Below are 16530 nucleotides of genomic sequence, written 5' to 3'. Positions count from 1 at the left end.
ATTTCATGCCAATTGACAATGATAAAATGTTAACCTTCATTTATACATAATTGTAATCAAGGGTTCCACTTCAAATTCAAACCCCTGTGATTTAGCCTATTAATAATACCAGACTGGACCTCCAACTGAGGGCCACAAATTCATTTCTTTGATATTCTAATTTAAAGTGGAACTCCTCAACACCTATTGATAAAACATCCCATACCACTCCATCCAATCACATACACCCACACCAAAGAAAAGAAGAAAAAAATAAATTAAAAAAAAAAAACCCTGTTCCCGACCCCTCCTTCTCCGAGATCTCCCCTTTTACTCCTATTGAAGAGTGGCTCTATACTCTCCCCATACCTGCCAGGAAGCTAAGACCTGTTTTTTTGTTTTTTTTTTTATCCCAGTTTCCAGAATCATCCTCTCTTCTATTAATCGCATATCGCCCATTTCGCACTCCCATTCCCCTACAGAGGGTTCCAAATTACTTTTCCATTCCCTGGCTATAATTGTGCGCGCTGCTGTTAGAAAATGTTTAAGGATATCTTTTTTTTAATACTTTTTATTGACCCTGGGATCATTGAAAGTACTGTTATAAATATATCAGGCTGGATATTACTTCCTGTTATTATCCTATATATTTTGAAAATTTTCTTCCAAAAAATTTGAACCCCCAGGTTTAACCCTTAACACTTAAATTTTAACCTAAACCTATTTAATATATTTAAATGTGATAGCCAGGGATGGGACATGTTAATGATAATTGTTAGGGATGGGTAAAGTTGGGGGGACCATGAGGGCCTTCAGTGATTATAACATTTGCTTCAATCCCAAATACCCGACCCTCAAATTTCAACCATCCAAACCAAACATACAAGTAACAATGAAGAATGTCATTGTGTCTGATAATATGTATTTATTTCATATCATTTATTCTATTTTACAGAATCTACTCCTCTCACCACTCCTCGTACAGAACCTATTCCCCTCACCACTCCTGGTAAGTGTTTTATTCTTCTATCAGATCACAATGGTGGAAGTCCTGTGGATTATTATACTTGTACAATATAATGTGATGATCATATCATTGATTGGTTGCTCTTGTTTAACATTATATATGGTGATGAGTGGTTGGGGCGTGACCGGATGTATGTGTGTGTGGTGAGCTGCGGTATGGAGTGAGAGGAGGCTGTGTGTTCTCCCTCTCCCTCCTCTGCTCCCCCTGCTAGCTGAAGACATACCTGGCGGTGCTTGCTGCAGCAGCGAGAGCTGTGTGTTTGGATGCTGAGCGGAGTGCTTCGCTCCTTTGGACAGAGTTCGGGACTCCGAGGCCGGCCCGAGTCTCCTAGATTCTCCCCGATCCTCTCTGGGCGGCGGAGCATGCCGAAGAGCAGCCGGGTGTGACGTCACACACCACACGCCGCTGAGAGGTACTCTGTAAGCGGCGGGTGTGCGGCGAGTGCTGGCTGCATGTAGAGGTCACCGCTCGCTCGCTCACCACCGGAAGAAGAACCAGAGGCTTTCCAAATGGGTAATAGGTATTGGGATGTCCGTAAATACGGGATAAACATTGAGACATTGGGGGGAGCGTGCCGCCTAGTGGAATTCTCCCTGGGAAGTGGCCGGTATCAGGTCTACAAGCATAGACAAGTAGAGACTTTAGGAGCCTTCAAGAGCCTTTAAAAGTTTAAGAGTTCATGCTGCCTAATTGCCTATCTGCCAAATCTCTGATATCCTTAACAGTCAAAAGGGACGCGTGAGTAAAGGATAGGACTAATATTTTGCGTACTGACCTATATTGCTAAATGTTATCTCAGTAAAGCTGTGTATAGATAATATCATATTGCTAAATGCTGACCCAGAATTTGCACCAACTGAGAGGCTCATCGGGTGGGCACCACTAATAGTTGTATCAGCAAAGGTGCATATGACTACAGGGCGCTGGACATTGTTCTAATTATTTCAATTACTCTACTAGTGTCTGGGTATATTGTGTAGATAAGTGAACAGTACGGAGATTGTGTGCATTCTAAACACTGGGAAAAATTGCAGCAGTATATATATATATATATATATATATATATATATATATATATATATATATATATATTAGGCATGTGCATTTCGTTTCGTTCCGAATCGAAATTCGGACGAATTTTTCATTATTCGAAAATTCGGATGCATCCGAATTTCCGAATGACAAAAGTAAAGAATTTAAACGAATCCGAAAAAAAAACGAACGAATTCAAATCGAATTCGAAAACATATTCGAATCGAATTCGAAAACATATTCGAATCGAATTCGAAAACATGATGCTATTCTTTTATACTTTCTATTCTATCCTAATCTTTTCTATTGGAATTCGATTTCATTCTATACGAATTTCAAATTTCGCAAAATGGTTATATATAGTTTACTTTTTCAAATTCAGTTATTGTTTTTTTCGAATTTGATAGTTTTTTTTCGAATGTGGTAGAATTTTTTCGAATTTGACAGTTTTTTTCGAATGTGGTAGAATTTTTTCGAATTTGACAGTTTTTTTCGAATGTGGTAGAATTTTTTCTAATTTGATAGTTTTTTCCGAATGTAGTAAGAATTTTTTCGAATTTGACAGTTTTTTTCGAATGTGGTAGAATTTTTTCGAATTTGACAGTTTTTTTCGAATGTGGTAGAATTTTTTCGAATTTGATAGTTTTTTTCGAATGTGGTGGAATTTTTTCGAATTTGACAGTTTTTTTCGAATGTGTTAGAATTTTTTCGAATTTGATAGTTTTTTTCGAATACGGTCGAATTTTTTCGAATGCGGTCGAATTTTTTCGAATTCGAATACGAAACGAAACGAATTCCGAAAACGAATGTAATGAATGCAACGAATTTAACTAAACGAATTAAGTTAAATAACGAATCGAAACGAAACTAAACTAAACGAATTTTTTCATCCTGCACATGTCTAATATATATATATATATATTATTTTTTTTTCTCTGCTTTTGTACTGGAATACTGGCTGAGGACGGCCCCTTGTTAAAGAGCACACGATGCAGCAATTACGATCCTCCAAAGAGAAAATCTCTCAGCAAACAGCAGCAGCCGAAGCAGCAGCGAAACTGGAGCAATATGCCCACACCCCCGCTTTGACCCCACCAAAGAAAGGGTCACAGTCTAAAAAACAACAGGGGGCGTATCGGATGGGAAAAGCCAGGGCCAGACTCAGAGCCAGACCCAGTTATCTGTTGTAGCACCGCCGGCTCAGCCAATAAAAATACATAGGGGTAAATAGTGTAGCTCTAATTAAGATACAAGAATTCTGAATTGCATATAGGTATAAAACAAACAATCGTTCATAACGGCATATGTCCAGAAGAGATATTGAAGAAATTCTCTAATACACATCTAATATATATGAAAAAGTCTGGAGAGCAATAAAAGTCCCATAGATGGTAGTATTATACACCAAGTGAATAGCAGATTGAAGGGAGTGTCACAGAAATGTTGAATCCCCCGTGTGGAAGCAATGCAGGCTTACCGGAACCGTTGGACTCATAGAAACGTACGTCCCCTGAGTCAGTAATGCTTGTATTGCCAACAGACAATGGAGTGGGGTCTCCCAGCAAACCGATGTTGTATCTAAATGTTGTTTCTAGGACTATAGGCAAAACTCTTCCATATATAACTCAATCTCGTGGTAGCCCATAAAAGGTAAAAGAAAAGGGCCGCATAGTGTAATAACGTTTTTTTTTTAAAAAGATTTATTTTAAAGGTAAAACACTTACATTCTCTGTGTTAAAAAAAAAAGCGCTTGTAGTAAAATTGTGGCAGGCAGTCTCCCCTGGAGTTTACCTTTAAAATAAATCTTTTTAAAAAAAACGTTATTACACTATGCGGCCCTTTTCTTTTACCTTTTATGGGCTACCACGAGATTGAGTTATATATGGAAGAGTTTTGCCTAGAGTCCTAGAAACAACATCTAGATCCGACATCGGTTTGCTGGGAGACCCCACTCCATTGTCTGTTGGCAATACAAGCATTACTGACTCAGGGGACGTACGTTTCTATGAGTCCAACGGTTCCGGTAAGCCTGCATTGCTTCCACACGGGGGATTCAACATTTCTGTGACACTCCCTTCAATCTGCTATTCACTTGGTGTATAATACTACCATCTATGGGACTTTTATTGCTCTCCAGACTTTTTCATATATATTAGATGTGTATTAGAGAACTTCTTCCATATCTCTTCTGGACATATGCCGTTATGAACGATTGTTTGTTTTATACCTATATGCAATTCAGAATTCTTGTATCTTAATTAGCGCTACACTATTTACCCCTGCATTATTTACAAAATGTCCTTATTTGTTGTGTGAGCTGCTATTATAAAGAGTAAGCGCAGTGTTTTAGACATTTTTTTATTGTCAATAAAAATACATAGCAATAAAGGTCAGGGGCCAAGTGATCAAAATGTAAATACAGATGTACTGTAACAGTCAACCCTACCTTACCCCCAGAGAAAGAGCCAACTTTAACGGATGTATTCATAGCAGTGAGTGTATGCAACAGATTACTTAAAGAAGGGAATAAAAGAGGATCTGATACTGGTCAGACAGTAGAGAACAACAGCCTTGAAAGGAAGGGTCAGCCAGTTGGAAGATGATATATCCCCATTAATAAAAGAAATTAAAAGTATGAAGTAACAGTTATCCAAGCAGGCTTCCAAAATGGAAGAAATGGAGAATAGGAGTCGAAGGGACAATGTGAGGCTGGTGGGCCTGCCTGAAAAAAGCGAGGGCCCTAACCCTATAGAGTTCCTAGAAAAGTGGCTGGTTGAACTTTTTGGAAGAGAATCATTCTTAACGATGTTCTCGATTGAAAGAGCACATAGTGTCTCCTTTAGGGCTCCTCCAGCAGGGGGATTTCCAATACCACTATTGATGAAGTTTCTCAACTATAAGGATAAAGTCTTGCTGATGCGAAAAACAAGAGAGGCAGGAAACGTCTTTTTTAACGGCTCTAAAATATCGTTTTATTCTGACTTTTCACTGGATCTTCAGAGACGTCGAGCAGAGTTCATACAGTCCAAGTGCACTTTACAAAAATGTAAGCTGACCTATGCCCTTCTCTACCCAGCAAGGTTATGCATAACAGCTCTAGGGGGAACCCAGATTTTTGAATCCCCAGCGGGGGGGGGGGGGGGGGAGAAGTGGTTGGAAGAAAATAAGGAGAAATTTTAGATATTCTGTAGGGGGCGGGAGAGGTGAGGTAGTTACACACAGTAGTCGTATGGGGAGTGTTGGATGGGAATGAAATATGGGAATAAATATGTGGAACAGGTAGTGTGGGAATTGGTCACATATATGGTGATGAGTAAACCATCCATGATTCCGTACACTTTTGTCCTATTTGTCCCTCAATACACATCTAGAGAAGTTTCCTAAAGGGAATATTCTAGAGGAAAGTGTGCTCTATACCTGTATGAAGACTCACATACCTTGCGGGAACCTTATGAAACCCCAACCCCCAGTTTGCTATAATAAGTCAATTGTCTACCAGATTCTAGAGCTAAACACTCAGGCCAACTCTTCCATTGGCCCTGCCAATTGGTCAATGAAGCTGCCCTTCAGAGATATAAGCCAATAGGATGTAAGAGGCTAGAAGGGACAGCCCTGAGCTCCAAACCACAGGCACCTTTCATCATTTTATAATAAACCATTGGGTTTCTGGATCAGCCTGGTGCTCAGCAAGGTATGAGAGAGGCTTTAGCATTCACAAGTGATTTGGGTAAAATGGGACCACTCCCTTTGTCAATTAAGCTGTAGCAGCTGGATCCATTATTGATTATCTTCCCTAATCATTGTATTAAAAAATTCACTATTTTCACTTTTATTGGGGAAATCTAAACCTGTGGATACCTAGTGGTCATTGACACTGGAAGAAACAGCCCAGGACTCTGAACCACATGAACGTCATCATTTTATAATAAAACCCAGATACTTCACAAGGTATGAGAGACAATCTGAGGTCCAAGGAGCGATCTGGATAAAATGGAATATTTTCTGTAAGGGCTAGTTTACACTTGCTTCAAAGCATGGCTTCGGACAGGCTTTGTTAAAGCTCTCTGAACACCAGCCAATGGTCCTGTCACTAAATAAAATGGTTAGCTTACAGTCCTGTTTACACCTTGCTTTTGCTTGGTGCTTTGATGAGGCTTCGGTGGGGCTTGGATGAGGCTTTGGTGGAGCTTTGATGAGGCTTTGGTGGAGCTTTGATGGGGCTTTGGTGGAGCTTCGATGGGGCTTCAATGAGCCTTTGATGGGGCTTTGGTGGGGCTTCGATGGGGCTTTAATTAGCCTTTGATGGGGATTTGTTGGGGCTTCAATGGGGCTTCAATGAGCCTTTGATGGGGCTTTGGTGGGGCTTCAATGAGGCTTTGGTGAGGCTTCGTGGAGCTTCAATGAGGCTTTGGTGGAGCTTCGATGGGGCTTCAATGAGCCTTCGGTGGGGCTTCGATGAGGCTTTTGTGAGGCTTTGTGGGGCTTTGTTGAGGCTTCAGTGGGGCTTCAAGTGAGCTTTGCCATAGACTTCTATGGAGGCTTTGAAGACGCTTTGTGGCACCACTAAAGCTACATGGGGTATAATTTTTGAAGCGAAGCCAAAGCAAATCAAAGCAAAAGCAAGGTGTGAACAGGACTGTAAGCTAACCATTTTATTTAGTGACAGAGGCTTCGACTGGTGTTCAGAGAGCTTTAACTAAGCCTGTCTGAAACCTTTTATTGGGGAAAGTCTAAAAGTGCCACTACCCAGTGGTCAGTGACAATGGGACTTGTCTGTAAATTAGTTGACTTGTAATTTTCCCCACTTATCTGAATCATAAAGCACGTCTTATATCTGTCATACGGTATAGCGTCATAGAACTTCATTGATCATTTAATGAATGATTGGACTAATCAGGCCATTTTTTCACGGGGAACTTGGTGGAACTCAGTTCCACCACATCTGGCTCAGACCCTTTGGTGCCTGCTCACCACAATCACTTGTAAACACAGAAGTCTGGTTTCTGTGTTTACAAGTGACAGCTCTGCACTCTGTGTGTAACCCCCATGAACTCTGAACTCTGCATGTAATGCAATCTTGATATTTAATGCCCCTTTAAGACCCTACTACTGTTTGTGAAATATGACCACACCCACTATTTGATGTGATTTGGAAGGTGTGTGTGTGGGGGGAGGGGTTTTGGGGCATCGTGGTTGAGTTCCAGCACCTATTGTTTGAGAAAAAAAAGCCCTGGGACTAATTGGTGGTGTACTGGAGATACTGGATTATGTTAATAATGTTTTGACTGTCTAATGTAATCAGTAAACTATACATTCTATATACCACTGACATGTCATCTGTTTTTATTCTCTACAGAACCCAGTTCTTCCTCCGTCACTAGTAAGTTTTTGTATTATCTTGAAATTGATATTATAAGTAGGGATGAGAGAAACTGACAAACACTTTCTTATTTGGGCTAAATGCATTGAATTCCTGGCGATCCCGCCATGAACATTCTTGTTCAGACACATCCTGTTATGGGGTGGCAACCGTCTCCTAACTATACTCCTCACTTGTCACCCTGACACATGAAATTCTGTAGGAGACTATATGGGGCACGTGTGATAAACATGGGAAAAGCCAGTAATAGATGATGATAGCAGCTTTTATAACGTATCACACGGTGATAAGTCCATAGTGTGGTGCTTAATAGGAATGTGGTTTGGATCAATGTAGAATTTGGTTTATAGGCAAACAAAATAAGGCATTCGTCAGACCAACGGGTACAACCTTCGATTAAAGTGAGAAGCCAGAAATTTAGGAGTCAACAGTGTCCTAGCAATCAGTGACACATCCCCATTAATCTGCCTGCTTGGAGACTCCTGGCTGGCAGCTAAATGTAAACAACGGAATGGGGATGCCGGATGACATAATTGGGGAAACATGGGTGTGGCCTATATTTGGTAGGGTAGGCAGCTATTAAAAAACAGGGAATATCTCTTCCCTTCTCTTCACTATGAATGCTCAGCGATAAGTACACAGAAAGTAATAGGAATGGACCTGTGAAAGATGCCTCATCATAATGATGAATATAGAGAAAAGCCTCCTAGATGTATTGTCAAGCCTGTCTTGTTGATGAAGTCCTTTTTCTGGTGAAACGCTGAGCCAGGAAGTTAGAAGTTATCATTTTACACATTATCAGTCATAACTGTAGGATTATTTGTGCTGTAAAGCATCCTATAGGGCAAGGGCGTATGTACAGGGGTCACAGGGGTTGCCATTACGACCTGGACCCATGCCTCCCGGTATGCCTGGATAGGAGGGCATCAGGGGTGGTGGCATGTAGAGGAATCAATCCCTCCATGTAGCTGCTGAATGCCCGCTTCTCCTCCTCTCCCTTCATAGACATTCAGCAGCTGCGGGAGGGAAATGGAGGGCATCGGCTCTGCCACATGCCCCACCCACCACCTCCCTATCCCTGTTCTGTGGCCCTGGGCCCCTGTGTGTTTCCTTGTCCCCCCCCCGAAGTGCTGCCAGGTTTCCCACCTCCCTCTGGCTGCTGCGGGGATCTGTCAAGATGGGGAGCTGAGAAGGGGCCGGTAAATGTGTGATTTACCGGCCCCTTCCTTGTCTTAATTATCAGTACTGATCACTGACCCTGTTTTTGTTTTTCATTCATAGCTGGGGCATGAATGAATGGGAAGCATCTGTACAGAGCTATTCCTGTTCATTCTTTCTGTTCAGCTGGAGCTCGGAAGCTCAAAAGTGAGACATCAGGGGTCTTTTTTTCACACCTCTAATATTTCACCAAAGGCCCCCAACGGTGGTCCTAAAAAATATGTAAAAATGAATAAGGAAGAAAATTATAAAAAAATAAAAAATAAAATGTAATGGTAAAAAATAATACAAAATGAAAACAACAAAAATAAAACAACTACTGACACCAATGGCAGAACTACCAGGGATGCAAAGGTCGTGCTTGCAACTGGGCTCTGGCGTTGAGCCAACTTGGGGGGACTCCAAGATGGCAGGAAGGTGGCCCTCTGCCGGACTTAAATAAAAGGTCCCACGGTGGGGGTAAAGGGCCCGGGATCAGTGGGAAGGGCCCTGGTTGGGGTTCTTACACCAGGCCCCTGAAGGTTCTAGTTATGCCTATAGGGCACATTACAGCACAGCACCCCATTTCTTCCCCCCGTTGACCCCATGGGGGAGTGCATTAGGGCAGATCTACATTTTCTACCATTGTCACTATCAGAGAGCTCAGCCCTGAGCACTCTGACAGGAAGTGGCTGCAAAAAAAAAAGGCTACAGGGCATGGACAGTACTGAGAGGTAACAAAGGATGAGAATTGGTGGAAACTGTATTTGTTTAAAGTAAAAAACAAATGGCAGTTGAGTATGACGCACAGGGCTTTAGCAGATTAAAAGTCGTTCAGTTCAGTTAGGGTGTACCTCCACTTTAGGGTGGTACTCTGGCATCCCCTTTGAAAGTTCTTAATGTTCAAGGAGGGGCAGAAAGGATTGGTGACCATGTGACCACTGTGAGTGAGCCATTACTAGAAAAACCTATAAAAAAAATAAAAAGTCCCTATATCTATCCCCTATTTTGTAAACGTTTTAACTTTTGCGTAAACCAATCAATATACGTTAATTAAATTTTTTTTTTTTTACCAAAAATATGTAGAATACTTATTGGCCTAAACTGATGAAGAAATTTGCTTTTTTATATATTTTTTTTGTATGTGTATTATAGCAGAAAGTAAAAAATATTGTTTTTTTTGTTTTTGTTTTTTTGTTTAAAGCGCAAAAAAAAACAAAAAAAAAACGCAGTGATCAAATACCACCAAAAGAAAGTTTTATTTCTGGGGGAAAAAGATGACAATTTTATTTGGGTCACGCTTCGCAAGAACGCGCAATTGTCAGTTAAGGAACGCAGTGCCCTATCGCAAAAAAAATGGCCTGGTCATGAAAGGTGGTAAATCCTTTCCGGGGCTGGAGTGGTTAAAGGAACCACTTTATGTGTTTAAATATTTACAATCAATTTCCTGGAGATTCGTCCAGCATGGCGGCCAATGTAGACGAGGATCTGCCGCAGGTTGTCTCAGAAAAGGAAAATAACATTATATTTCTCTTTCAGGCGCTCACATATTCTGGACTCTCCTTATCTCAGCTCTGATGATCCTCATACAATCTCTGTAGTCACCACCCAGGACCGGATGTCACCGGATGAGACCGATGGAACCCATTTCAATGTTTTTTTTTTGTTTTTCTTAAGAATACAAAATCCTGATCTGTTTTTTGGAAACATTGTGTTTGTATAATATAATTCACTTTGATTTTGATCCAATATATTCCAGAACCAAAAATATTCCAATCGTTAAAAGGTAATTTCAAGGCACCATCTAAAATGCAATTAAGAATATTAAAATAAACATAATTTATTCATCAAAATTCATGTTCGTAAATTGTTTCTCAATTATTGTTTGCAAATTTGTGGGTAGCAAAAATTTCATAGTTTGTTGGGTCTGCAAATTAATTCCTTGGGTATGAATTTTTAATCCCGGTCATTGCTTCGTTGTCATCTATACTTTTAATGAAGGATGTAATCTTTGTGAATGGATACATGACTGAGTTATACATTTTCTATACCTGCTTGGAGTTAGGCCTTTAAGTGATTGTAAAGGATTGTTTTTTAATTTTTTTTTAAATAACAAACATGTCATACTTAACTCCACTGTGCAGCTCGATTTGTAAAGAGTGGCCCCGAACATCCATTTCTGGGGTCCCTCGGCGGCTCTTGCAGCTCCTCCCTGCGCTCTCCCAAGGGGGTTACCTTGCGGGCGCGCTCCCGAGTCCAACATTTGGCGTCCATAGAGGCCGAATGTCGGACTCGGTCCCGCCCCCCCCGCGTCATTGGATTTGATTGACAGCAGCGGGAGCCAATGGCTGTGCTGCTATCCAGGGACAGACTGACCATTCAGGCACTCGGGAACTGCCCGAGGGCCCCATGCCCTAAGGGGCCCCATCAGGGTTACCAGCCTCAATAAAACCAGGGACAGTATGTAAAAATCTTTTTTTTTTTAAATCCCAAGATTATAGCTGCCCCGCCTCTCCCGTACCTTTTCAGTGTGTGTGTATGTGTATTCTGTGTGTGTATACTGTATGTGTGTGTGTGTGTATACTGTATGTGTATGTGTGTGTGTGTATACTGTGTGGCCCCATAATCTATTGCCTGGGGGCCCCATAATCTCCTATTGCCCAGGTGCCCCATAATCTTCTCCCATGAGTTGTCAGTCCGCCCCTGCTGCTATCAAACTATCCAATCAAGAGATGGGAACCCTGGGCAGAAAGGGAGGGTGGGGACGTGCCGACGGAAATTCGGGGCTCAGGTAAGTAAAACGGGGGGGGTGGTGACTGCCAGGTGTTTATTCACCTTAATGCATAGGATGCATTAAGGTAAAAAAACACAAACCTTTACAACCGCTTTAAAGGCACAGTCCACATTTTTTGAGCATGTTTCATGTTACACCCATATTCCACATGCCCCGCCCTCCACCAGAATAATGGGGTTCGTCTTCCCTGTAGCGTGCTTTTTTTATTTATTCATTTTTTATTTAGTTGTGTCATCCATTCACAGACCTTTTGACCCTTCAGCTCTATCATCCGATTGTATGTGACCTATACATTAATGCCTTCAACCTCCTCCATGTATGACCTGATGTGATGGATCCACAGCCCTGTTACCAAGCTTCCTGTTTTTTTTTGTTTTTTGAAGTATATGTAGTGTATAGCTTTATGAAAATATACAAAAGATAAGGCATATCACAAGTACAAATTTGTACCCCAAAGAACACAACAATTTAGGAGCACATAGAGAATCTCCAGAGCAACTGGATCACAAAGATTAGATATACACTATATTACCAAAAGTATTGGGACGCCTGCCTTTACGCGCACATGACCTTTAATGGCATCCCAGTCTTAGTCCGTAGGGTTCAATGTTGAGTTGGCTCCGCCCTTTGCAGATATAACAGCTTCAACTCTTCTGGGAAGGCCGTCCACAAGGTTTAGGAGGGTGTCTATGGGAATGTTTGACCTTTCTTCCAGAAGAGCATTTGTGAGGTCAGGCACTGATGTTGGACGAGAAGGCGTGGCTCGCAGTCTCCGCTCTAATTCATACCAAAGGTGTTCAGCTTCAACTCTTCTGGGAAAGCTTTCCACAAGGTTTAGGAGTGTGTCAAGGGAGAGTTAAGCCTCGTACACACAACCGGATTTTCGGCCGGGAATTGTGTGATGACAGACTGCCTAAAATCCGACCGTTGGTACGCTCCATCAGACAATTGTTGTCCAACTTTTGTCCAACAAATGTTGGATGGCAGGCTAGTAAATTTTAGGCGGACAATGGTCTGTTGCCAGATTTTCGTATCGTGTGCACACAAGTCCGTCACACAAAAGTCCAAAGTACAAACACGCATACTCGGAATCAATGCTCACCAAACACGACATGAGCAGAAGGTGTCCAAAGGGTGGCGCTCAAGAGCTGAATCAATACAAAGATTTTATAAAGTACATACATATTTATTGAATTAATTCATGTTAAAAAATTTCACCCATGTAGGAATAGGAAGAGGTATATACGTCCCATTAGGGGAAGACAAACAGTACTAGTAAAAGGTACATTCCTTTAAAAATAGACTGGAAATAGGCTGGGTATCAACCCAGTCATAAGGAACCCTAATTCACATAATTCCAATCTACATGTTTCGTGGAGTGCCCGCTTCTTCAGGAGTTTGGGTCAAGACTCAAGAGGAGTATTTGATCAATAAAAAAAAAAATACAGCACAGCAATTTTATATAAATTTATCAAAAAACACAAACAAAAAAGTTTCACAACAAATAACGGCAATATTTCCTCTAATATAGTGGCCTATATATATACATATATATATATATATATATATATAGGCCACTATATTAGAGGAAATATTGCCGTTATTTGTTGTGAAACTTTTTTTTTCATGTCAGAGTTAAGAAGTAGAAATATTGCCCTGACATGCTGTGCCTGTGAAGATTTTTTTAGTAGAGGCGGCAATGGAAGAGAGTGAGAGAGACAGAGAGTGGCGGGTTTTAAAAATTGAAATATCAATTTTGAAATTTCAATGACAGTGTATATTTTCTGGGACTGAAGACGGGAAAATCGGACAAGCTTTCTGGACAATATGTACTCCTTTTTGTTGGATGTGATTTAAGAGGGAGAGATCAAGCAGATTAAATCTGGAACTAGAAAAAAAATGTTAGTGTCTTTTGCTAAGACTGAAGACAAATAAAATTGACAAAAAAAAATGCAAATTAGCTTTTAGGTTAATCCTGCAGAAGGCTGAAAAAATGGGTATATTTGCCACACATCCTTTTTGCTAGGACATTATTTCAAAACCAGCAATCAATGATAAAGTGGGTTTTCCAGGTCTTCGTCTAATATTATCGAATTAGTACTCGTGCAAAAATAACAAAATCATCTTTTTTTTTATAATAAACACCTGTCAGAGGGAGCCGTCGGTATAACAACAATGTGAACAATTGAAATAATAAAAACCTGACTAGGGCTCAACCCCTCTTGAAATAATAAAGACCTGCATTTGTAATTTTATTATCAAAAAACACAAACAATACAAAAAAAGACAAACAAAATAGATGGCTAATTGTAAACTGAACTAAAAACCCCAAAGAAGCTTCAGAAGGAAGCAATCCTGAAAAACAGGGTATATCCCCAGTTGTGAACAAAATATATATATATACACATACACACACATATATATATAGTATCTCACAAAAGTAAGTACACCCCTCAGTGACATTTGTGTAAATCTTTTCTTCTATCTTTTCATGTGACAACACTGAAGAAATGACACTTGTCTACAATGTAAAGTAGTGAGTGTACAGCTTGTATAACAGTGTAAATTTGCTGTCCCCTCAAAATAACTCAACACACAGCCATTAATGTCTAAACCGCTGGCAACAAAAGTCAGTACACCCCTAAGTGAAAACGTTCAAATTGGGCCCAATTAGCCATTTTCCCTCCCCGATGTCATGTGACTCGTTAGTGTTACAAGGTCTCAGGTGTGAATGGGGAGCAGGTGTGTTAAATTTGGTGTTATCGCTTTCACTCTCTCATACCAGTCACTGGAAGTTCAACATGGCACCTCATGGCAAAGAACTCTCTGAGGATCTGAAAAAAAGAATTGTTGCTCTACATAAAGATGGCCTAGGCTATAAGAAGATTGCCAAGACCCTGAAACTGAGCTGCAGCACGGTGGCCAAGACCATACAGCGGTATAACAGGACAGGTTCCACTCAGAACAGGCCTCGCCATGGTCCACCAAAGAAGTTGAGGTCACGTGCTCAGGGTCATATCCAAAGGTTGTCTTTGGGAAATAGACGTATCAGTGCTCCCAGCATTGCTGCAGAGGTTGAAGGGGTTGGGGGATCAGCCTTTCAGTGCTCAGACCATACGCTGCACACTGCATCAAATTGGTCTGCATGGCTGTCATCCCAGAAGGAAGCCTCTTCTAAAGATGATGCACAAGAAAGCCTGCAAACAGTTTCCTGAAGACAAGCAGACTAAGGACATGGATTACTGGAACCATGTCCTGTGGTCTGATGAGACCAAGATAAACTTATTTGTTTCACAAGGATGTTCTTGTATAAAGCCACATTACTGGCAACATATTGCCTCAACACATTTATAGTAAAATACACTTCCAGTGGCTCCTTTACATGTTTGTAGACAATATGTGCAATTCTAGATTGATGAAAAATCACCAGATCACTGGTGTTTGAAACCTTGTGTCTCCAAAGTGTCTCTCTGAAAGAAGAAAGGAAGAAAGTTCTGTGAATCCCCTACTTGGGAATTCAGCAGAAGATGAATGTACAGTATGTCAGAAAAATCCACAATGGGTTTAGATGTTACCAATGCATATAATCCACATTCTCAGAATTGTGAGGTGAAGTTGAAAGCCCCAGACCTGGGTATCAATAAAGGCATATAGTTCTATGGACTTTGCATGTGTAGGGGTACATATAACTGGAACACACCGCAGGAAGTGTCTCTGATATCACAAAGTTGTGTATCCAGGTGATGTAACGCCTCTATGCGCCATATTGTAGGTATATACTTCCCAACAGGCAACTGTTAACCTTTCATCAAAGGTCACTGTAGACGTTAAAGTCCTTGTAGCATAATATACGTGTACAATTGCATATCCTAGAGACGTCAACTAATTACCCACCCATAAAATAGTAAAGGCAATACTTATCCATGCATTGTGAGTTCAGTGAATTGCGGAGTCACGCAGAATGCCTTTTTATGCCACGATGTTAGCCACGTCCAGTCGTGTTGGTGAAAAAAGTAGAGGCTCCTTGAAGTGCTGAGGGTACAGTAGATTGGGCAGGAAACCTAACCAGTTTTGCTGGTCACATTGACTGCATCAGAGGTACAGCCAATACCATTATTTCAGAGATACATGGGAGAGGACAGGCAGATTTCATCTTGAGAAAAAAAAACTGAAGAAAGAAAAACATTTATAAATTTACTGCACAGTGTGTACTGCTTTTTTGCTAGGCTGCAATTTCAGAGGGAGAGAGCAGGCAGATTTCATAGGGAAATTTAAAATGCTATATTATTTTTTAGACTAAAGTCAGAAAATTTGACAGTTTTGTAGCACAGATTTTAATCCTTTTGATAGAGCATTATTTTAGAGGGAGAGAGCAGGCAGATTTAATATCAAATGCAGTGCCAATCTGAGATCAAAGAGAAAAAAAAATGAACTATTTGCTGCACAGTATGTATTTCTTGTTTTTTCAAAAGGAAGAAAGCATGCAGATTTCATGGTGAAATCTGATGACTGTTTTCTTAGACTGAAGACAGAAACATTGTACAGATACAAGAAATAAATACATTAGTGTCTTTTTGTCTGTAACTAAAGATGGAAAAATTGGACAGATATTGTGGACAGAATGTTGCCCGTTTCTTTTTGCTAGGATGCACATTCAGAATGGAAGAGCATCTATATTTCTTTCACAAACCTGGTGGCAGAGCCTGACATGTAGAGGGAGACCTCTCGTACAGCCAAGGCTCAAGGGCCACTGTAGTTGAGACAGGGACCGTGAGAGTGCGGTGAGGTAAGAGTGCCCACAAGATCTTTAGTTGGTCGCAAAGGTGTGTGGCAGGTGCGTCACCAGAGCTGGATAGCTGAAGCAGCGCATGGCAGCAGGAACAGCAGATGCCAGCGGATGGAGGGCCGGCATCACCAGGCACCATGCAGAACAGGTCAGATGGGGAACTGGATGCAGGGTCAGACAAGCCAGGTCAGCAATGGATGATCAGATGCAAGCATAAATGGCAGGAAGGGAATGGTCATGGTGCAGGCAGAGGTTGTCAACAGGATATCAGGCAGATGAAAGATATAACAAAGTCAATAAGGCAAGCCAAGGTCAGGATAGGTGGAGAGCAAGCG

General features: G+C 41.0%; 1 protein-coding gene across 2 annotated transcripts in view; it reads left to right on the top strand.

Moving 5' to 3' along the window:
• Window positions 1-10468, top strand: part of LOC141148141 (uromodulin-like) — an 87032-nt gene extending 76564 nt beyond the window's left edge. For both annotated transcript variants that reach the window (XM_073635328.1, XM_073635329.1), the window contains exons 17-19: window positions 935-988; window positions 7395-7418; window positions 10155-10468. In XM_073635328.1, the coding sequence (XP_073491429.1) occupies window positions 935-988; window positions 7395-7418; window positions 10155-10216 (140 nt within the window). In that variant the 3' untranslated portion in view covers window positions 10217-10468. The remainder of the gene's footprint in view (window positions 1-934; window positions 989-7394; window positions 7419-10154) is intronic.
• Window positions 10469-16530: the final 6062 nt, after the last annotated feature.

This window comes from Aquarana catesbeiana, linkage group LG06, assembly GCF_042186555.1.
Source record: "Aquarana catesbeiana isolate 2022-GZ linkage group LG06, ASM4218655v1, whole genome shotgun sequence".
Taxonomy (NCBI): Eukaryota; Metazoa; Chordata; class Amphibia; order Anura; family Ranidae; genus Aquarana; species Aquarana catesbeiana.
Note: the sequence above shows the minus strand (reverse complement) of the source record. Positions and strands in the feature narration are given on the sequence as shown.